This window comes from Struthio camelus, chromosome 12 (genome assembly GCF_040807025.1).
Source record: "Struthio camelus isolate bStrCam1 chromosome 12, bStrCam1.hap1, whole genome shotgun sequence".
Classification (NCBI taxonomy): domain Eukaryota; kingdom Metazoa; phylum Chordata; class Aves; order Struthioniformes; family Struthionidae; genus Struthio; species Struthio camelus.
Genome location: NC_090953.1, coordinates 18,267,008 through 18,291,373, shown reverse-complemented (window position 1 = coordinate 18,291,373; position 24,366 = coordinate 18,267,008). Strand labels below are relative to the sequence as shown.

Sequence of the window (24,366 nt, the reverse complement as noted above, 5' to 3'; positions counted from 1 at the left end):
GGATCACTAACTCCTGGTGAGTTACAGCTGGTTCAGAAAAAACAAATGAACTGAAACTAAGTTAATTTACCCTTTTGAAACTATTTTTGTGCCCAGTTTTCGTTTGAAGAGAGTTCAACTGCTGATCTAAGAGCACCTTGTTGTTTAACCTAGTGGTGAACGTATTGCATACTAAACTGGAGACATTAAAAGGTAGAGTTGTAGGTAATTGACAGGATTTGTATGCCTGTACAAGAACAAATATTTAATAGACTTCTCAAGATTTTCACAGATTCACTGACAAGACCTGTCTAGCATTTAAAAACGTTTGAACTTAGATCTGTTCTAGTCCTTGTGTCTACCACAAAGGTAGCTCCGTTTTCTGTTTTTTAAAAATTGTGACTTTTTTCCTATTAAGAAGGTGGTAACTCTTTCCCCATGCAATTACGTTGCATTTGCTGCTATGACTATAGCAGTTGCATAACCGTTAGTGTAGGTGCTAAGATCACTGTAGCAGCATGACGCCTGTCACAAGCTGTCTGCCCTCTTTTGTGGGAGGAATATTACAGCCAGCTCCAGATTGTCGAAGCAAGACTTCTGTGGCTATCCAAACTAGTTTAAATCTAGACTTTTACCAGTTGCAATTTTATTTATGTAATTTTCTTGCTTCTCTTATCCCAACTTTTATGAAATCATTGCTCACTGGCAGTTATGCAAAATAATGCTTGAAAGACACGTTGATTTCAGTGCATGACTGCGAGCCAGTACTACTATTTCTTGAAATCATAATGTTTAAAATATTTAGAATGTTTGGATTAAGCAACATATCTCTTTTATAACAAGCCAGTGTGGTGATACTGTGCTGTCATAATCTATTATGACTTCCGTATTTTGTTTCAGGAAAAGAAACGATTAACAATTTGCAATATTGCTCATCAGTGGGAGATACAGCAGAATCGAGTAGCCCTTGTGGCTTCTTTGAATCAAGATAAAGATAATGAACCATGTCAGATCAATGGCAGTGCTACATATGTATTTCCTGAAGAAAGCAGGTATTTTACTGAGAAATATTTCTTTCTGTTCCTGTTTTATATTTAAAGTTACTGCTTAACTTTGAAATCTCACTGTATTTCATTGTCAGAAGTAATATATCCAGATTCATCCTGAAGACATCTTTTATTTCTCGGTTAAATCTGTTGGGCATTAGTAACTAGTAGTGGCAACTAATTGACAAAAGAAGTGAAAGCGAAATTATTATGTAATTTTGCCAAATAAAGGAAGATCTCATGTTTATGAGAAATGTTAGATATGGAGTTCGTAAGATATGAAGATCAGGAGGTATGAAGTTGTTTCCTTGGCGGCTTAGATCAGTTTGAAAAGAAAAACAACAAAGGAGAACATGGGAGCATTACATTGGTGGTCTTCTCATTTTAAACAGCAACCTCTCTCTTATTGGACCAGTTTTTGAACCTACGCTATTGCAACAGTAGCAGTTCTTTGATGTCGACTTGGATTTATTCCTCGCTTAATGACTCCTAAGAAAATTTTTGTATTGTTAGTTTAAAAAAAGAAAAACCAAACAAACCAACTTAGGTTTAAGACTGCAAAGAAAAGATTATTCTACTTTTTTAAAGTGACGTTAGGAAAGTTTTAAAATAATAATGTTGGTATTTCTTTAAGGACTTAAATGCTTAAATGGAAAAATACTTGGGAATTCTAGTCTTACTATGCATTGGGAAAATCCATTGATATTTCTATATGCATACGGTTCCCATTTAAAATCAACAGGTGCATATGTTTGAGTGAAAGCTAAATGAATTTTCAGATTCCGCCTTTAGCACTGCTACAGTCAACCCAATTTAAGATTGGTATTATGCTTCTATTAAAGGCATATTTTTGTCATTTTGTCTTTTCCAAGATTAGAAACTTCACAAGCTAGATGATAATCCAATTACTTTTTAAAAGAGTGAATCAAAATACAGTGTAATGTGTTTATGTATAGTCAATATTCTGTGTATTTTACTTTTATGTGGCGTACTTATTTTTACGCATCTAAAAGGTGGCTGTCGAACACTCCGTATAATTTAAGAAACAAATGCAGAATTTAATGAACAATATCTGCCTCAGTTGGGCTACAACTGAACTAGAACACTTTTCAGCTTGGCTCACTCAGGCAAAAGCCTGAAAAATAGTCTGCACAAATTCAATAGCAAGTACAAATTCCTGCCATGACTGATCGACACGGGAAACGTTAGGTACAGGCAGGAAGTCTCTGCATTTCAAAAACAGAACCCATCTGATCTTGACAGTTTCAACATAGTATTGACTAGATCTGTTTTTTATGTCTACTCAAGTGCTGCATCTTATAAAAGACTTTTTTTTTCCCCTTTGCGTTTTTAAATCGCTGTAGCCCTCTCTGTTCTTGTTTCCAAAACTTTTCCCCAAGTATTTGTTGAGCTGCTGCTTTCTTGCTTTCTTTTTTACCTAAAAGTTTAATTCAATGTTAGTAATCATCCCCCATAACAAAGTCAATGTACTACAATATAAAACTATTTAAAAAGCAACTTAAGTAAGCATTGTAAAGGGATACGTACATATCAAGGTTTTGATCTCAAAAGAATCAAATTGAAAGCCTGGGAAGACTTTTTGTGGAAAAGGTGATGTTCTCTACATTTCTACCCTTATGTAAGTAGGCATCTCCATCGATATCTTCTTTCCTTGAAAGTAACCTTGAGTGCAGTTCAGAGTGCATTACACTACTGTAATGAAACACAATTGCTGGAGGAGCAATACATCCGAATTAGAAATCTTAGAATTTTTTTTCCTTTGACAAATGTCCTTGTAAAAATAAATTGACAGTAAATGTTACCTTACTTAGCCTTTGTATCTTACAGAATTGTGTGTGCCTTATTCGCAAGAACAGCCCATCCAAATAAAATACATATATACACACACTTTCTAGGAATTTTTAAGCCTGGAATTTTTAAGCCTAGGAATTTTTTGCCTTTTTTTTTAAAAAAAAAGGCAATATTGCTATTTTAAAATGAATATTTGTGTGGAAAAAAGTAGTTTGGTGAAAATTCAAATTGGTGAAAATCAGGCAAGCTAGCTTACAGAAGAGCGTAGCTGTGTTAGGTTAAAATATATGTGAATTGGCATTATATATATATACATCATGTAGATGCTATCTCTGTGATCCTGATTCACACTTTGGAAAAAATATGAATTCAGATACGCAAACATAAAGCACTGAACAAAGGCAAAAATGTCACTTTCTAATCGTAGGTGGATACTCTTTTGCAATAATTCAGAGTACATTTCAGAAGTGTTATAAACTTAAGTCACAGACCCTGTCGAAATATGTTGCTATGGGAGACTGGGGAAACACATGCTGTGGTCTATTTTCAATGCACAGTGATTCAAGATATATAAATATCTCAAGATATTTATGACAGCTTACACTTGTGAGGTTACCGAGAGAGCCCTTATATTCCAGTTATGAGGTATCTTACAATGGTGAAAAGATTCTAGTGCGAGTATAACAGAGCCAATGAAACAAAGTTAATAAAACAGGCCACCAAGCTTTTTTGAGTCAGTAGGGGAATCCATTTTATTTGTCTTTTTATTGACTCCTACTGTTACCTAGACAGCTGCTTAATATGAGGATGTAGTTTTAATTGAGATAAGAGTTTGGGGTTGGAGCTGAGTGATGAACAGACATAGAGCAGACCTTAGAAGTTTGCTTCTAAAACCATCATGTTACCTGGAAGCATATGATTCCTTTTAAAGTCTGACCATACTCAAAAATAAAACGGCAGCTAACTTATTAGTACATAACTCTCAGTGCTCACTGAGGGGGACAAGGGAAAGGACTCTTGTTTCAGAAGAGTAATTTTCTTGTCTCTAGTATCCTCTTCTAGTTGTTGAAAACTATGTGAAATGTGTAAGAAAATAAAAGTTCTTTGAAAAAAGATGACCCAAATTGTCTGCATATGAAGAGAGGACTTTGACTGCTTATGCCTTAGTGTTCCATGCAAAAGTTGGAAGAAATTGATATGTAGAAAGGAGAGAACAGAGTTTGTAGCGAACTTTGAATATATTGAGGTAACAGATTGACTAATGTTCTTCTGAGCATTCCTTCCGGAAGAACAGTTCAGTGCCTGTTAGTATTAGGACCTACTTGTTCAAGCTACTATGTTTTCATAGATACTGCTCTGTTTTGTTGAGAAAGTGTTAATACTGTAATTCAGAAAACATTTTTGGAATGTCTGTGTATGTTGCAATATAGGTTCTAAACAGGGTGTAAAGTATTGAGTCAGCATTTTAGAAGCGTGCACTGTTCCTTGACTACAGCTGACTTACCCATCACCAAAAATTACTTGTACTCCTTGGAAGTAATTGAAATCATTTACCTCTTTTCAGCATTCATTTATGGGGCAAGCTAAACCAAAATCCTGTCTTTTCCTCTCCAAATTACTTTGTAGATTATTTCTTTATCATTATTTCTTTATCATTATTTCTTCTTGCTTTAACAAAGTTCAATTTACTACTGCACCTACATTAACTTGAAGATTAACCTGTTCATGAAGTCATTCTCGTTGCTTCAGAAGTCATGCTTTAAGACTTCTTCTGTGAAGCTGTAGGAATGATCTTCATATAAAGTTTGGATGTTGTTTCTTTTTCATGATTGGGTAGAGAAATGAGAAAGCGTTTGCATTCTCAATCATTGATTTAACTTCATTTTAACAGATTAATGGAGACCTGTCAATATGTGTTAGAAGAGAGAAGCCTTAGATAATATTAACTTGTTTCCCTAAAGCCTGTGTTGCTTTTACCCCCACTAGCTAGGTTAGAATTGATGTAAGTGTACTACTATGTTTTATCATAGTGAATAATTTCAGAAGGCTTTTTCAAGATGAGGGACTAGGGAATAATATGGCAGGTGAAAGTCAATGAAGATAAATAATCATAGCTTCACGTATGAAATGATGGCCTCTGAACTATCTTTTTCCAGGCAAGAGTTGTGGTAGATATTTTCAAGAAAACATAAGCTGAGTGTTCACTCGTAGTCAACAAAGCAAAATGTTAAGAATACTAAGAAGGTAGTAAAGAACAAGACAGTAATCATCATTATGCAACTTTCAAAATCTATGATTTGCGCTCATTTTCAGTTCTCTGTGCACTTCAGGTCTGCTCAGCTGAATGTGTCATGTGGGAAGTAAGATGCACAGACACAGTTGAGAGTAGCTGGATTCAGTATTTAATTTGAAAAATGATCTTGAGAATTGGAAAAATCACGTTATATTAAACAAATACTTAATCTTTTGAAAGCATTAAAATATTTAAGTTTAGCAAGATGCAAGAGTATTCTCATCTGTAAGTTGAATAATGAATCCTGGTCATAGAACACGATATATGGATCCTAAGTAAGGAATTATACTCTTGTTAAGAATAAATGGAAATGACTGTTTAGCACTGTGAATAGCGTTACCCTTGGTTGATTTTAATAATAACTGTTTGGCCTTAAAGGACCGGATCCTACAGTACGTACTTATGTGATAACTTTTATGGGATTTGTTCCTCTCACAAGTAGGGAACAGACTGTGAAGGTGTATTTGCCTGAATACATACACTGGTTGAGGCTTTGTTTTTGGATATCTAAAACAACAAAGTATGTTTAGTTGGCATTCTGAGTTAGAATTTTTAAGTGGGATATTTAATATGAGTGGTGCTTTTTGGCTGTCCCGCTCAAAATACACCTAGAGCTTCTCTGCCAAAGGGGCAGAACATCTGTAATATTACTTGATGGAAGCAGGATTTTCAACCTTTAACCTTTTTGAACCAGACTGCGTACTGCAAATGAACAAATACTGAGAACTGCAATCATATTTGACAGTTCAGGTTTTAGTAAATGAGTGAAGTATGACTTTATTCAGTTACTACCTCAGGATTCTCTCTTTTATATTACTGCGTTTTTATTTCCTCCTCACAGGTCTCTCGATACAATATTGAGCAGTGCAGTACAAAGCTTGTCTGTTCTAGAGTCTCACTTGGTGGAAGTGGAAGGAGATACTCTTTACTTGTATGGTTCTGGAGCGCTGGAGTGCTTGGATCGAAACTGGAGTGTTCAAACAGCGGGAACTGTTGTCACAGTCTGCTTTATGTTCATAGAATTTGATGAAATTGTTCAAGTGTTAACAAAATTGAAGATAAAATTTCCTAATTCTGTGGTAAGGCAGCCTCAAATTTCAGCTGTGGAAACAGCTACAGAATATCTGATGTTCTTCATTAGGATATTAATTTGACCAAGTTGTTGCTTGATAGTATTCATCTAGGTGGATACATTTGTGATTTACATATTTGTTTGCTTTTATCTATATTGCGCATTTTAATTTGATACTCTTTAATGAAGACTTTAATTCAAATTCTGAAGCAATATAATGTTTTCTTTTTAGTCTGGTAATTATTTCTCACAACTCCTTTGACCTAGCTGTTTGTTTTTAAGTTGCAAAACTGATGTGGAAATACAGTATTATTATTCTACAATGCTATTATGGATCTATGGTGTCGAGAGCCTCTACTTGTGTTTTGAGGTCACAGTCCAAATAGGTGATAGGAGAAAAAGAGAAAGTTCAAGAGGAATAGCTAGTTAAATCAGTACGACTCTTGCAATTCTTAAGTTTGTGATGAACTGAAACAATGTGAATAAAGAAGTCCCTTCAGCATGTTCTTTCTCACACATTTAAATCGGTAGTTTTGAGGCAAATAATAGTGACAACGTACATAAATTAACTTTTAAATCAGGTCAAATCCCCCTGGAGTGCCCTGCTTCTTCTTAGGGTTTTGAGCTTAACAGAACTTAATTGCTTCTTTGAGATAAATACATCTGTGGGGGATTGCAGAATCCCGGGAAAAGTTTTTATCTTTGCCATCACTTTTTCCTCCTTCCACTTCCCACAATAATGCTGCTGTCAAGCCCAATATACCATACTTGTGGGAATGCTACTGTATGGCACCATTCAAAGAAATAGTGGGTGTGACATGATGCCAGCCTGCTATGACTGGAAAAGCAGAATGTTAAAAAATATATTTTATACTTAATTCTCTGTGTGAGTGAGAATTAAAATGACCTTGCTCAAGCAGTATCACTGCTTGTTGTAATTTGGAAATATTAATGTTGTTGCTAAAGGAATTATAAATTGCTAAAAGGGCTTTTAGTTTTACTGTTTTTAAATATATGTTGTACACCAATTACTTGATGCATTAATGTGTTTTGACTTACAGACTGTACAAATCAGGTGAGCCTAATTCTTTAGGCAGACCTAACGACTGTTTGTTTGAGTTTGAAAATAATTTGAGTAGCACAGAATAGGAATTACTTGGTTGACTTATTAGTGTCGTCTTTATTTAATTCATTGTGCTTTGATGTATTTTGTTAAAGCACCTGAAGTTTAAGGAGACAAATCTTGTGGCACTGCAGCAATTCAATGCATTAGCCCAGGTGAATCGCATTGAACAGTTGACTGTTGATCCTCAGGGAAATCCAGTTGTCAGCTTCACTTTGTGGAAATATTATGTTCTCTTTAGACTGAATCATTTTAATCTGCAGAAGATAAACGGAATAGAGGTAAGACATAGTGTTGCTGCTTTCTTACTATTGGTCTTACAAATTAACGTTGTTCTTTAAAAACACGGGTAAATTGTTAATAAAATGAGCAGAACCAAGTCAGTGTCCCTTCAATCTTATGAAAGAAAAACATCTAAGTACACTTCATCACATAACTTGTTTTGCTGTGCGTTCCTTAAGCCTAACAACTGCACTGTACTACAGTTAGTAAAGTTAAGACCCTCAGTTGCTATAAAGATAAGTTGTGTTATTTCAGACGTTGCAATTGTAAATGACAGTCCAAGCTTATGCCTGAGTGGTAAGGATACACCTGAAAGGAGAACTTATTCTTCTTTTATTATTTCTGTATATTGTCTTTAAAGAAATAAAAGATTTTATTTTTGAATTTCTTTAAGGAAGCTGTATATTGTCTTTAAAGAAATATAAGATTATATTCTTGAATTTCTTTAAGAATCACTTCCTTATTATGTCATGTTCAAAAGGATCATAATACTGACATTGAATACTTGTGCAGAATATGCATTTGGCAGACTACTTAGCCTACAGTACATGATTGTTTATGTTTTTAATGTTAGTTACAAAATACAGCCAAAACCTCATTATAGAAAAAAGTCTATCAAATAGATTTTTTTTACCTTTGCCATGTACAAGGTTATTAGTGTTTAAAATGAAAAGAAAATTAGAGGGCTAGTATTACTGTTTATCTGCATCTTGTATTCCCATTTACATCAACTGAAAATAAATTCATTTAAGCATATCATGTAACCGTTTTATACTTCGGCTTTGATCGTACAAGGAAACGAGAACAGTTTTGATACGACAAAACATATAAATGTGTGTTCAATTTTAAGCATTAGTTTAACTGACTCCATAGTTGTAGTGTTTAGTTCTAGTATTTTAGCTTGGACATCGTCATGTGTTTTTGATTAGATGTTTTATTAGTTATCTGATACAGCCATAACGTGAATATTGTGATTTATTTGTTCTTAGCTCAGTATAATATGCAATAGTAGTCAAGCAAACATTTATTGAAATTTCACCCAGTGATAGTAATCTCAGATTAATTAAGAGTTACAAAGGTTTGAAGTTACTAAGCTTCACAAAGTGCTTTACACCAAGTGGTATACATTAGAATGGATATATCACATTTGTTGACTATTAAGTGCTTGTTTTCCTAGCATACCATGCTCAGCAAAGAGCAGACATAGTAGACTTACATTTACATGTTATTACCATTATAATCTTTTTGTGACAAATAGAGAAAAGAATGTACTGGTGTAAGATGGGGAACATGAGTTTCTATGAACTAGAGAGTGAATTCAGCATTGGTGTCTGTTAGCTGTGCCCTTATGCTTCTCTCAACGGGAAAAAATGACTTATTTCTCTTGCAGGCATTTTTGCCTGAGGTGTCCTTTATCTCCCTTCTACTCTCTTTGTTTTAGAGCTTACTTCTGTTAACAGACTGTTTGGTGAAGTCCTCTGCTCTGAGGCTGCTAAATAAGACCTGTTCTATTTTAAATGCATGCTTACTCGTACTCGCTCGCTTGCTCTCATTCGTTCACACGGTCAAGTCACTCTTTACATCTCTAACTCCCTGAGCTGAGTTTTCTCTGGTCACTTCCTACCTGTACGATGCTGTATTGCAGTGTACTTTAGACAAGAGTAGACTGCACTGTGTATAAATGTTTAACAGGAATTCATGCAATCTTATTTTATTCACACAATTGTATAGTACAGAACACGAAAACTGTTGGAAGTAGTAAAGATTGTAATTCTTGAAGTTTAAACAAAGAACATATCCCTTTCCAAAAACATGTTATAGCTTGACCAGAAACTTAATTTGATCCAGAAGTTAAGTCACTGAATGAGTTTCCTTGGCCTTTGCTATTCAGGTCAGATTTAGATGATCATAATGATTCCTTCTGTACTCAGTGGAATGCTAGAAGTCTAGAAACTGCCAACAAACTTTTGGCATTTCAAATCAGTTCATAGTCTGGTCATCAGGGCAGGACACAATCACAAGCCATGGTTTTCAGAGGTTAATAGTTAATACTGAAGAAAAGCATGGAAGGGTTTTTGAAACAAAATTCAAAATTGAAATGTTTAAAATTCACCCTGAAAATTTTTCAACCATTGAAACTTAGTTTAAGGACACTTCTGTAATTTTATGCTGCAACATCTGTACAGATGATGCTTGGAGAAGTATAATGGAAGAAAACTAACTTTCTTGGGTTGAGAAATGCAGCCATTTATCCCTTAAGGAAAATACAGATTTTTCTATGAAGTCTTCTCTGTGAGGCTGCCAAAATCAGAGAGACCATAACTTATCTTTTATCACGTGAGCGCCCAGAGTCTTTTCATTTCTATGGCATAACTTGATCAGAGATTTTCCAGTAGACTTTCTGTAAGTGCATGCAATGTGGAACAGACTTAATATGTCTGGCCTTGGGATACTCAACTTGAAGGGTTATAAAATTGGTCATTTCATGGGGAATATCATGAAGCACAGGCTATCATGTGTATATGTTAAACTTTCCAGAATTGCAGGAAATAAAATAAGCAAAAGCAAGTCATTTGATTTCTTTTAAAGTACATCTGAAGTGCCAGTAAAAGCAAATTGAAGTTTTGAAGATGTGCCTAGAACAGATCTGTGTGCGGTGTTTTGTATAACAAACTTCAGTTGATTCTCAGTGCATGTATCCGGTGAAATACAAATGGGCTAATTTTGAAGCTTTTCTCCTTTTTCTTTGCAGGTTACTCAAAACGATATTGTAATGGCTGAAAGGCTCTTTGGTGTTCTGGCCTATGTAGCATCTTCTGAGCTGCCACACTATCGTGTGCTTTCACTACTTGGAGAATCTAGGTAAAAATAGTTGATAAGGTATACAAAGGAATACAAAGACTATAAAAACTTTTTTTAATTCAGCAGTTAAGTGACTAAAATTGCAAAAAAAAATTTCTGAGAGAAAAAGATTTTGTTTAGCTTGTTTTGTTTTTCTGTTATTTCTGAACATCCTTCAGTTCCTTTTTTTGCACAGGACTTGGTTCTGTTCTATTGATGATCTTCAGGAACTCTAAATATTAAAATATAAATTTCTTACCATGGAGATGGGATTTCTGTCTAGGTGGAACGTGTCATCACTTGGACAATATACTGTTACAGTGGTTAGCAATCTTAAAACAAAGTGATCATATGCACTTGAAATTTCACAGAAAATGTATATAGGCAAAATGTAATGAACTGCACTGGAGTTTGGCTTAGAATGCATTGGTTAACTCTTTCCACTGTCATGAGAAATCCTTTCTGGATTAAAAAGATAAAAAATTTCACAAGTCTTACAGAAAATAGGTTTTTTACTTCGTGCAGAAATATTAGCACTTCCACAGTCATGAAGACAAAAATTTATCAGAAATTGTATGATGCGTATTTGGTAAGGTAAGAGGAACATGCACACAAGTGTACTACCAGTTTAATTCTCTGATTGTGCTGGTATTGGCGAAAATTTATGGACTTCCACACTGAAGACAGTCTATTTTTATGGATATTTTATAGTGGGTGGCTGTAACAGTTAACAGACTCAAGAGCTGGTGCTATAAGTAAAAAGGTGCTTAAAAAGGCTATTTTTGGTTTTCTACAGATACTTGCTTAATAAAATTTTAGGTCGTCTTTGCAAGTCTTCGTATCTAGGGCATACGATTTGATATATGTCAAAAAGCAAAATGTATTGAAGCAAATTAATGGAGGGCTATCTAGAGTCATCTGTATGTTTTAAGTGACTTGATGCAATAAACTGAAAGCTCATAAACTACATGTTCAAAGGCAGAGAGGAAAAGGAAAGACTCTAAGATGACTAGAAACATCTGCACTTTTAAAATAGTTTCCAGTAATTAAAACTGTAAATCTTTTTATTATCTTTTCACAGGAGGAAGCAATTCCACTATCTGCTAGAGGGAAAGGGAAAGAAATCTGGGGTTGGAAATGAGGAAAGTAATGATAACAGAAGAGCTGGAGTAGAAAGCATAGCTCGAGCTACATTGAATTACACCACAAAGGACTTTCATATGGAAAAGCTTGAGGTAAGCGTATCGTTATAAAAATACTTTCTTCCTCTATTATATTAACTTTTGACTATTACTCATGAAATTTGCCAATATATCAAGTTTTGGTTATGCTCTCCAGAATGGCAATTTAAAATATCACTGCTTACCGTATTCACATATATTAATCAACAGTTTGATCAAGCATTTCATGTAGCTAATTTATGTCAGAGGACAGGATAATGGGCCATTTGCATCTCTAAGAAGTGATTCCTGAACAATGCCATGGTCTCAAATACATTCTCACCTATGAGCCTTACTTTGGTAATGAAATGTACCTATGTTAATAATACGTAAGAAGTGAGCATAGTTTTTTCACAAGGATAAATAGATTTTCAACATGCTAGGATTATTTAATTTATTTAGAATGTCAGAAAGCATATCCCTAAATCAATTGGTGAAGAACACTTTCAAACAAGATCAGAGATGGTTCAGGCTGTAGTAGTAAAGAACTGTTTCCTAACTTTTAAATGAGTTAGAGGAAAAGAAATATAGTTAGTGATAAAATTGCAGGCTGACTTATTTCAGACAAATGCATCAGTCAAGCTTGTTTCAGTTTGTGGTTTTGACCTGTAACCCCTTTGCTTGGGCAAATAGAGATTGTTCCCAGGGAGAACATGCTTCTTTCAGCCACTGTCTCCTTTCTGAGCAATCTGATTTCCAGCTAGTATGCACCCTGTTTCCCACCTTTGTCCTTTTAGCTACTCTTTGATTATGTGGCAATATTTAAATCTTACAGTGCCAGAAATTGAATCAAGTTCAGTAAGAGCTGAACTCAGTTATTGCATTGCATTTTTCTTATCTCAAATAGATAGCATGGAACAGAGACAGTGATCGCATGTGTGGAAAGATTAAATTTTAGCAAAAAACTTAGTTGCAAAAGGAGTGATAGCAGCTGTCTACTACACAGCTGCTAAAACTATAAATGGCGTAGAGTAAGCCAGAGAGGGGTTCCTCTTGTCCTTTACCATAGAACAAGCACTATGATATCACAATAGTTTTTGTTCAGTCCATTAAAAAAATATGCGTTTTTTTCCTCTTCACAGGGTAGTGATTCACACCTTGTCCTTCGTTGTAACGTTATATAGGTGACTGCACATATTACAGGATGTCACAAGAGAAAGGATAGGCAATAAGGGCCGATTCCCGATTCGCATCAACAGTAAACTAACATAAGATGATTGAACTAGAGCTAGTTGCTTTAAAAAAAAAAAAAAAAAGCAGGTCAAGTTCGTTGACGAATAATCTGTTTTTTCAAATAAAACTGTTGGAAAGTATTTTCTCTGCCTTATCTCTCATTTAAAAAAAAAAAAAAACTGTTTTGCTGGGCCAAAGCATGACCTAACATTTTTGGCAATGCTATAAATCAAACTAGTTCGATGTTTAGCACCAATATAACTGTTCAAAGGCTTATTATGGCATTTTATAGAGGGATTAATATGGTTTATGAGTGACTAAAATGCAGAACCAGTAGTTGCATTAAGCGTATTTTCTTGTTTTTATTGAACAATTATTTTTTGAAGGTTCAGGTTACTTCAGTACCTAATACAGTATACGTTAGCTATGCACATGCCAGTGTTCAGGGCGATGTCGAAGGTATACATACTAGCTTATCTTCCTCAAGGCAGTGTTGTTAGAGCAGGTAGATAAGCATGTACTTTCAAACTGTTGCAGTATAATTCTGAAAATCTAGAAAGGAAAGAAAGGAAAAAAACAGAAGTCTGGAGCTTCATGGTGTCTCTGCTTTTTTCGTTGCTGTCCCAGAAGGCAATAAAAACTGTAATGCTGTTAAGATATTTACATGGCTACTTCAAAATGAATTTTAGATAATTTATGAATCTTTAAACTGTAGTAAGGTTATATGGCCATATTCACTAAAGGTGAAGGAGACTCTGGGCTGTGCAATCTAAAATTAAGAGAAAAGTGTGTGAACTTTTTTCATGTCAATTACTGTTTTCTTTAATTTATTAAATGTTCTCAATTGTTTTATAAGTTTGTTCTTGTTTAACTGTTTCTTCCTTTGTCTTTTACAATGTGTGATGTTTCTCCCATCCAGGAAATGAAGGAAAGAAAAACACTTTGCCAGACATACGTTGAGAACTTAGTGAAAGAAGCTGCTGACATCAATATGAAAAATGAGTCTTTACAGAAGCTCTGGCCTCAAATGTTCATTGAGCTTGTCAGAGATGCAGTGATAGAAATACGCAATAAAAATTCCTACATGAAACTCTGCTTACAGAGGATTGCTGATGAAAAATAGTAGAGTCAAGGCCTGTTGTTTTGGCAAGCTTTTGGTTTCGGTATTGTATGATGTTTCACAGACTTAGAACATAAAATTGCCATCAGTATAGAACACTTCTCCCTTCCCCTTTTCCCCCACCCCCCATTTGGGATGCCTTTACATTTTAATGTACTCTGTTTTCTTTACTTTCCTTCTTGGTAGTTTTCAAACAGAAGTTTACTTGTATAAAGCTTTAACAATGCTTCTTTGCCTAAAGTAACAAGATAGCATAGAAGTAAGTTGGTGATTGTGCCATGTCTTACTAAGCTTTTTTTTTTTCCTGCTACCCTTGCTGCTCTGCATTGATTTTAAGGAACACGTTTATAGTCTGCTTGCCTTATTTTTTATTGAACGCTTTTCAATTGTCTCCTTTTTGGCTAATTGCTGCTGTTTAAACGAATCAAGAATATTAGGGGATTTTTTTATGAGCAGAAGCTAATAAATTATTGTTTTTACATCCTGAACTTGATTAAGACTTTATATTATTTAATTTGACAGATTATAGAACATGTTTTCATATCAATATCATAGTGCTCAGTATATCAGCAGTAACTTAACAGACAAACAGCCAGGTGATTAGCAGGAGAGAGGTAGTCCTAGGAACATGAGAATTATATAGTCAACTCGCACTCAGGTGAAGCTGTTGAATTGATATTGGCAGAAGTGACCCGTTTCAGTGCATGTTACAGTGGTGCCCTTTAAGGTTATCAAACATATGCATAATGTTAAACATAAAACCAAACCTGCCATGGTTGAAAATTATGTTGTATCTGATCTTTAAAAACATACTTTGGGTAGTTGCTCTTCTGCCTAATAGATTTTTCTTGCCTGAAAAACGTGATGCACGGCAATCTTTACAGAAGTTAATAGAGGTTAAATCACTTGGATTCTAAGGAAATGTTAAAAGTCCTGCAGAAACTGCTCTAGCAGTTGGTAGAATTTAATAGAAAAGCAATCACTCCTCCAGGCTTTTTGAACTATTTCATGGAATTTATAGCTAGATGAGTGTATTTGATAGGATTTTCTTTCTTTCCATTGGAAAATTGTGCTCTCAAGTTTTATGGTGCTTTTTATGAAGGGAACCAATTAAGTTCCTGCAAAGAAGTGAGAGAAGGAGAGTTTACAGTATAGAAATACAGTCAGTATAGAAATGATCTCGCAAAAGCTTTTTGGTTGCATCAGTTTCTTTACATCATCTCTGTGCAGGGGGAGGGGTGGAGCAGTTCCAGCTCTGCATGGGGACAGAAACCTCAGCAGCTGTGTGAAAGTGCAGAACTCTTCTGATGATGTAGCCAGAGCAGATGGGCCCCTTTTGAATCACATTCAGCAGCAATAAAAGATTGGAAAAAAGCATTCTAAGAAGGGTGGATTAGTCTAGAAGAACAGGAAGTTCTCCATGGGAAAATCCAGAGAAAAGCCAGAGCTTGTGATACTGAGGCTTTAGAAGCACAATCCTGATTGGAGGCTTCATAAGGTAGGGTCTTGATAAAACTAAATGAAATGCATCAGAGGGTATTGACTGTGAGTTGCAGAATCATCTCCTTAGAATGCACTGTGTGTGCTCCCAGTGGTGTGTGAATGCTGCCAGTTCAGATGTTTTTCTCTAATAGCAGCTGTTTCATAACAGGATTGCTAAGTGACTAAAGTGAGGGTAGCAAAGCAGCTATTATAAGTGAAGAAAAGGTTAATATTGGGCTATGTACATTTTCTTTAAGCTGAAACAAAAATACTTACATTTTTCCTAATCTTCTGTCCTTTTAGGAAAGAAGTGAACGATGGACTAATGTGATGTTAGACCTAAGAGTGCATAGAATTATAAACAGCCAGACAATCTTAGAATTGTTAGCATGCTATATGTTGTTTATGTGTATATCAAATTTAACTCAATTCGTACAGAATTGTGGGATTCATTCCTCTAGTTGCTGTGCTGATTCCTGGGTTCCTGGAAACCTACAAATCTGAGGTTGGCGTGAGCAACTTCTTAGTGCTTCTGAAACCTAGACGCTGTGTATATAGACTTTCCAGTTCCAGATATAAATCAAGGGGTTGGAATAGCCGTCGACTCTGAAGCTGTGGACCATTTCAGTAAAACTTTCCAGGCTGAGAACAGTCACTTTCTCTTTGAAAAACGTTTAAATAAGTCATCAAACCAAATCTTGATGATATTAATATTTTGTATATATCCAATCCAAAATGGACCATTGTGATCTCTTCATCTAGTCTGACTTTCTGCACAGGCAGGGAGCTAGAATGTTATGTAGTAATTCCAAATTGACTGGAAATAAGGGTTAAAAAAACTGTTTTGACTTTTAAATCTCTTGAAAACATTTTTTTTCCCTTGATCTTGGATTATTTTTACAGTTTTCTTGTTATATTTTCTGAGCCAAATTTCCTCTTTTTGCAGACGAGGATAGATAATGATATATCTTGTTTTTATTCAGTTTCAGTTTAGCCATGTCATGCATGAAGGCTCCATTATGTCACGCAGAGTCGTTGTTTATTATGCATCAGTCTCCTTACTGAAGATCAGATTTCAGTAGAAGAACTGTATTTCATATGCTCTTTTTGATATGGAATCTGAAAAAGTAACAGAGCTGCAGATACGCCACCACAGTAGAACAAAGGGAGAAGTGAGTCGCTTGATACAAACCAAAAGCCGATCCTGTCAGTTTTGAGGAAAAAAAGGTACTGGAAAGCGGTTTTATCTAAGCACAGTAAAGTAAGTAAAAATGCTCTACTGGCTGTGATTAAGTGTTAGATCTGAATCCTGAAACAGCTGAAAACTTTGTTTTCCCGTCTATGTAAATCTATGACAAAATACTGAAATACCTTGCTCCACTGCTACAAATAATCATACTTTTATCATATAAGCTATTAAAAAAGTTAACCTATTAAAACACTGGCCACCTGTAAACTAAGTTATGCTGTTGCGCAAAAGGTAGCGAGTCCGCAGTCTGTGCATTCCTTCTGCAAATTCAAGATAAGTGACTACATTTTTTTAATCGGAGCAATAGGCTGTAAAAGTGACAAACATTGATGCCTTCTGTCGCTACTTTGCATCATAGCGACGTATCTTAATTAACTGCTTTTAGTTAGCTAGTTTATTTTAAGAAACAGAAATAAATGCTTGCTCTTTCATAATATTAAGCATCGTTCACAAAGATGTGGTCTAGATTGGGAGTTCTGTGGGCATATTCAGAATTGCAATAATAGCGATTTGTTTTGACTGGGAAAATAGATTACATGAATATGTTTCTGTTCCCAGATCACAAACTTTTCACTGAAACCGGGCTTGAAGATGTAGTAAATATTTTCTTGTTAGTTTAAATGAGAAGCATCAGTCTTTTGGGGATGTGTAAGACTTGGTGTTTTGCTACATGCACATAAGGAGTGGGAAAAGAGGAGACTAGCTATCACTTTGCTTCATGGTGTGATAAAGTTGCTTTAACTCTGAAGTGAATATAAAGTAGTTGATTTTTATATACTAAGAAGTAGAGTTTAGGTTACACGGACTTAAGACATTCTTACAAAAGGATAGGTAGTATTTGCTTACACATCAGTTCAGAGTGTGGTTTTCTGAGCATGAGCTTAAAGAAATTGAATCTAAGGGAGAGTTTATCACATCCCAAGGATCTAACTTGCTGGCTAGCTTTGCTCTCTGTGTTATCGGTGGGAAACAGAGAAGCTCATCCGGAAAGGTGCACCATCTAGAGTAACTTCTGTCTTTGTTTAGTGTGGTGAAAGCAGCATTTCTCTACCAGTTGTGTGTTCCATCTCGTATGCTGTTCTTGATGCATGGATGGATGTTTCTGCTTGTTGTGTCAGGATACCCTAGTGAATAATGGAAGAGTCTTATGGGGAAAGAACTGATCTCAAGTTCTTTTTTTTTTCCTTTACTTTTTACTTGTAAATGGATGTATCACAACTGGAAATATATCTGATAAAAGTACAGCATGAACAGAAAAGTGGAACACCTACAGGCTAGAATATTTCTACTGAATCCAGCATTAGAAATGTTGAGTATCCCCAAGAAATGTCTTTGTACCAGATAACCACATATTCCCTGATACTGATTGCATTGAATGGGGATGGGCAATATGTAAATTTTATTCACTTTATTTATTTATTTGGAGGGGAAAAAAAAAAAACCCAACAAACCGATGGCTTCAGAATTGCTCTGGACTTTTGGTTGGTACAATGCAAAAAATATAGAATCTAGACAGTGAGATCAGATTTCTTGGTGCTGCAATGTCTGTGCTGGCTAGCAGAATTACAACAATGCTTAATTCCACTTTTGGTGGTTATCTTCCTAATTAGGCAGCTGCCTAATTAGGCGTCTTATTCTGATTCTGGAGCATGTCCCTGCTCAGTCTATCAATACATGATTATGGATGTGTTTTACTATCATCCAGTATATTGCTACATTCATGAATGTGATACTTTCAAGTTTCAGACAAACTATCCCTTTCACTTTTGCTTGATTAATATGATCATCCCAAAGGTTAAATGCTGGTCTATTAGCAGTACTTCATGTTACACCTAACAGATCCAGAACTTCACATTAACACTGAGCAGATCATAAACAAGTTCATTTTTTCTGGAACACTAGACATGGCTAACATAAACATCACTAACCTTTTCAGAGCTGAGAATGATGCCTTTCAAGAATCAGGATAACAGAAAGCCTTTCTGTATGTAAATCCAGCATTTAACACTTAAGTGCAGCGGACGATAGCCTGGAATCACAGATGGTTTCCATCTATGTATGATATACCATCAGGCAAGCGATTGTAAAGCTAATTCAAACTACAGTGGTGGAGAAACTGTGCCTATAAATGTGATGTTTGTATTACATGCTCACATAGTCTAGACATCTCGGTTATGGACGTAACGGTGGCATTAATGTAACTTACACTCAGTGAAACAAACCATAGTGGTATATGGAGAAGCCATGACTTTTCAGTAATGAAAAAAATGGTAAGTTCACTAGTTTGCTATTATACTGCACTTAGAAATTAAATTATGTGACAACATATGCTGTAGTTTGTGTTTGATATAGATATGTATCACATTTGCAGCCTATTTGCATCAGGCTCCAGTGATCTATGTTTTCTAGTGGAGTAAAGAGAGAATTGGTAATAGAATATAATAAACTTTGTTCAGCTGTCATATCCTGGGTAAAGTACACACCATAAGCTGTCAGAGTGACTTGGCTATGAAGCTTTTACTTAAGTCTATAAACAAGAGCCTCTGTAGAAATGTAGTTTCAATTCCAAAGAGATGTCAATAATAAAATGTGAGCATTCAGTTTTTTGTAATCTAGAAGATAACTGGCTTGTCAGCTTGGAAAAGAGAAGAACTGGGAAAAAATTGAGGCAAGTACTCCCAGCTGTGACAAGTACCATTGGATTAGTCAGTGAATAGTAAGTAGAATATTTAATAAAGTGATTGTGCTCCTGTGGAGATTGCAAGGACACGTGGAAACTGTGTAACCTGTTAAACCATGGCAAAAGGCATAAGCACTAATTAAAATACATGAGCATGAAAACCTCTGACATGGTGGCAATAGTTTGTTAAAAATGCACCTATGCATCCTCAACACTATACATCACAACACTGTCAGTGCAATGAACAGCCAGAGGCTGTCTGAATTTTTCCCATGTCCTCAGATGTTTCATTTCTTCTCTCTTGTGTTTTTCAGTGTTCATCTAATTGAGAGCTGCATAAGCAGAAGCATATACTCCATGCTCAGCATTTATAAGAATGCTAATTGCTTTATTAGAGTTGAAGCCTTCGTTGCCCTGGGTGTGTGTGACTGGATTAAGAAGTAATCAAAAAAGCAAAATATTTATTTTTTTATTCTCTTACTTTTTTAAAGCAAGATGCCCAGTTGTTCTTTCCTATCATTAATAAATTTAAGTGTGTACAGGAAATGGTGCTTTATGTGAATTTTCCAGGCTTCTAGGTAAAACTGTAGACATGGAGATGCATCTTTTTCACATTTACCATCATCGAGTAAAGCACTTACTCATGTGGTAAGATGTAACCATGTGCTTATTTCCATTATTTTTTAGGATTTTCAGAGACTAGGACTCATGAGAGCTAAAACAGCTTTGATCTGAAACAAGAGGCGTAAGGTTAAAAGCAGTATATTAATTAAGTTTATTATGCAAATCTGATTCAGGCCCTTTTTTATTTTGAAGCCTGTTACTGGATGTTTAATTGCAATGAGTATATTATCCAAGACAAATCTTGATATAACCACAGTTATATTTAGTTTGTACTAAGTATTATGAGCTTTCAAAGCCAAAAGCATTCTCTTTGGTTGTGTTCATTTATTAATGTAAATTATAAATGGTTCCTAACATCAGCAGTTTAATTTACTACAATAATGAATGTCTCCCTGACACAATGTTCAGTCTTTGATGGAGCACAAAGATTGTCAGAAAAGTGCTAGCTGTTTGTAGGCATCTGAAATGGCAAGTTTATGAAATAGAAGGATGGGAATAAAAATGTAAGTGGAAAGTTTGTTTAATGAAAACTTGGATACTCATTTTATTCCTAATTGAGAAGTGAGTGATGTAGGTTCCCCACCTGCCTGCCTCCCTCCCACCCGAGAATAACTCACTTTGGACTACTCTTCATATTAAAGATGCTGTGAATGGAGTCTAAGTGCTAGTTTATTCATTTTGTTTGTAGACTGAATTTATAAAGGATAAGCAATTCCAATGATCCAAAGTTATTTATGAAGCTTTGTTCATGTTGCATTTTTCAGTGCTGCTGTATGTCTCGTCTGCAGATGTAATATTGTAAGATTTAAATGCGAGTTGACATGCTGCTAAAGATTTTAAGAGGTATTTGTATTTATATTCTTAATTGGGATGCACAAACGCAAAGCAAAATCTAAAGAAGATAAGTTGTGTGGACTGCAACTGTGGTCCTGTTGAAATTGTTGCAACTTTCCCAGTGATTTGAGTGACTCAAATTTTACACGTAGCTTATGCAAGGTGAGAATTATCCTAAACTAATTTTTTTTCCTATGGTGATAATATCTATACCTCAGCTAGTCATCTAGGTTCTGCCGCAGACACTTCTGCAGCATTATACGTCTGATGTAAGTGTCCATCTCCTCACAGGATAGAGGACAGTGGAATTGCCTGTTTTTTTTTCCCTTGTCAGGTGAGTCTAGACACTCATTCAGATGTTGATGTCTGCAAAAGTGTGAATTTGGACAAATTCTGTCCTTACCACCTGTTGTCATGCAGTTCACACTGGTATTTTCTTCCATGCCAGTCAGAAGCCACAGAACTAGCCCACTTTACGATAAACAAGTATGTGCTCACTTAGATTTTGGATAAAATTTGAGTGTTCTAGATTTTCAAAATGAGATATGCATACTCCCAAGCATGCTAAACTTCAATGAAATCTGGATCACAAAGCCCTTTTGTCATCTCTGAAAAAGGGGCTTGAGGTCTGGCACACTGGGAACTCTCCTTTGCTATTTTTGAATACGTATATTGTCAAATGAAGGAGGGTGATATGGTCCCGTTTCTTACGGATAGAGCAGAAGATAGAGTGGGAATTGTTAAATAACAGCTATTTCTTCACTCAGGTCATCCATTGACAAGAACATACACAACTAAGCAGTAAAGAAGTTGCCAAGTATGTTAAATATGCTAGGTAGAAAGGCATGTTACTTTTTTTTATTTTGACGTAAGTTTATCTTGGCATAGTTGTGTGTTCTCTGGTGGTGAACGGACTGATTTCAAGGCAGTTATTGTCCCACATACAGTGATTATTATGTGCTGGGCGACTGCAAAGAAAATAGATCATTTGCAGATAATACTGGTATTTTCTGAGTTGTAGAAGAGATTCTTCTTATATTTTTGCAAAGAGTGCCATTCACAGTATTTTAAGTTTTATTTAAAAAATAAGTGATCTGCATCTTTAAGGACAAAGATAGATTAGTTAAGTATGACTTTGGAGGTGTAAAGGACCCTTCAGCTTTGTTGTTAGAACTCTTTCAGTGAATCTTGTTCTCCTTGCTACTTGGAAGGGAAATCAAAAAAGGAACCACAAGTGATGCGGAAAAGTTGTACTGATGGTCTGATCTTTCTTCTTTGTTGGTAATGAACTTTTGCCCTTGCTTGATGCTAGCAAACACTCTGCTGTTGTAGACTCAGGATTAACTGGAGGCACTAAGTAGCTCAGTCAGGAAAGTATTTTAATAGATTTGGATGTGCTCAGGACAGTTTCCAAATCTGATCATTGCATGTTGCACGTATAAGAATCATAACTTTGAGATCTTCTATAACTCCTCATCGCTCTGACAAACGTTGTCATGTTGCTGGGACAAACTGACTGCATTTCAATTACAGTATCTCTCAGTATATGATCTACCAATATGTTTGGGGTCTTTCAGCATAACAGATGCATGTCAATTGTAAAGCTTGTCATATTAAAGCGTTAATTTAAGAGCTCCCTCACTGTTGACGGGCTCTTATTTTATACTCCAGAGACACATTTTCATAAAATGCACTTGTCAAGCTCATGCAAAATAGTACTTGAAAGAGGCCACAGGTTAAAAAAGCAGTGCCTTGGAGAGGATCATTGCCTGGTGTCCTAAACTTTATTAACAGCTAAAATGAAATAAAAACACTTAGTTGTATTAGATATCTGGTAATGAGCTGACAAAGGTGTTAAGGCAGCCAGGTGCTGTATGTTTCATCAGCAGTGTAAATTAAGTACTGGGCAGCTACTGATCTGCCTTTTGTATTTTTAGAGGTGGGAGAGTTGCTGTGGGAAGCCATATCCTTTTATACTTCTCCTACTCTGCTCCCCTTAAGGAGGCTCTTGCTTTCCCCACCCTTTATTTCCAAGCTCCAGGGTATCCTATTATTAAGGATATCATCATCAACACTGCTTTTAGCGTCAGTGCTTGATTCAACAGAAGGCAGGCACAGGCAAATTTATCCCTGTCACCCCCTCCATGGTGGGGAACAACTACAGTGAGGCTATTGCTTAATTAATATCTTCTATCGTTGGTATAAAGCTTAAGCAGTATAGCTGTGCTGTGCAGAGAGACCAAGAGGAAGCATGCTAGGGATAGAGGCACCCCATCAGTGGGGAGTGAAATAGTCCTAACGCATGTCATTTCCATGGGATTTTTTTCCTGGCACTGTCCTATTGCAGAGAGATGCACCTGGAGTTTCTTTTTTGATTGTTCTTGGATCAAGTGAACCAGCAGATGAGGGAGTCAGTTACTTGGCTGCCACAAACACAGACTTCATTAACTAACACTTTCACCTGTAACAGTCACAGTATTGCTTGGATTGCAGTATTGCAAGTATTGCTCGGATTTTTTTTTTTTGACTAGGCTGCCTTATACTCTGGGGAGAATTCATGGCTCTGTTTATTGCTTATTGAATCTACAGAGTGACTGGGACTGCAGTAGATAAAATGCACTGAAAGTAGGTATTATTTTTGTCAGCTTATGTGCTAAATATTTAACATCTCTTTGAAATGTTTGCTGATTTAGAGTAGAAGTCTCTAGCTGTGGATTCTGTCATACATATTCAGGTTTTCCCTTTTCAACCCTCTTCCTTTCAGAAAGCAATCAATTCAGTGATTCCTAATCAGGAGCGTTTGGAAATCTAGAATGAGGTTGCCAAGTTCCTGGCTTTTGTTCTTACAGTATTTTATTTTTTTTATGGCAGCTTATGATACAGCTAAAAATCTTGTAAGTCTTTAGGATCGGGGAAAACTGACTTCAGTAGCTCAATTAAAAACTCTTTCGAAATATTGGCTGAAAACTTTTACCTATTTTTGGACAAAGCTTTAAGGGACTTTTTTGCTTAACTTTTCAAAGGACCGTTTTGTAATGTGCTCCAGACTATTTCATAAAGTATGTTTTTTGAGGGACTTGCAGAATCTTCTAGAGAGAAACATTATTACACTCACTGTGTTCATTTTGTTTTCATTATACTAAAATAGTAGCGTGATGTCAGGTGCTGTCTGGCTTTTCATTCATCCTAGCCTTGTGTAATGACATCTATCTTTAAGTCAGAGGGAGGTAGAGCTTCAGAAGTTACAGCATCTTTTTGCTTTGTCATCTGCCTGGCAGGAGTTATGATACTAGAAACTGGGATCATGTCTTATGAGGGTCATCAGCTGCAGGCTAAGAATACCACTCACTTGTGCACAGTGAAACAGAGCAGCTATGTATCTTGTATGTAATTTGTTTACTGTGGGCCAATAAGGTAGGTGTGCTTTTCTTTTTTTTTTTTTTAATCTTTTGAAGGAAATTTTGAGTTAAAGCATGTTGAAATAAACTTCATTAAAAAATGACTTATCAGGCAGAAATTTCACAAGTAGTTTTCAG

At 35.7% G+C, this 24,366-nt stretch overlaps 2 protein-coding genes across 5 annotated transcripts in view; both read left to right on the top strand.

Annotated features, from left to right (window-relative positions):
• The window catches only part of LRRC49 (leucine rich repeat containing 49), a 69,057-nt gene extending 54,608 nt beyond the window's left edge, over window positions 1–14,449 (top strand). For all 4 annotated transcript variants that reach the window (XM_068958770.1, XM_068958771.1, XM_009681473.2 and 1 more), the window contains 6 exons: window positions 880–1,031; window positions 5,972–6,209; window positions 7,421–7,606; window positions 10,360–10,469; window positions 11,530–11,683; window positions 13,761–14,449. In XM_068958770.1, the coding sequence (XP_068814871.1) occupies window positions 880–1,031; window positions 5,972–6,209; window positions 7,421–7,606; window positions 10,360–10,469; window positions 11,530–11,683; window positions 13,761–13,964 (1,044 nt within the window). In that variant the 3' untranslated portion in view covers window positions 13,965–14,449. The remainder of the gene's footprint in view (window positions 1–879; window positions 1,032–5,971; window positions 6,210–7,420; window positions 7,607–10,359; window positions 10,470–11,529; window positions 11,684–13,760) is intronic.
• Window positions 14,450–15,256: 807 nt separating this feature from the next.
• Window positions 15,257–24,366, top strand: part of THSD4 (thrombospondin type 1 domain containing 4) — a 428,840-nt gene continuing 419,730 nt past the window's right edge. Inside the window, exon 1 of the mRNA XM_068958767.1 lies at window positions 15,257–15,459. The gene's annotated coding sequence lies outside the window, so the exon portion shown is untranslated. The remainder of the gene's footprint in view (window positions 15,460–24,366) is intronic.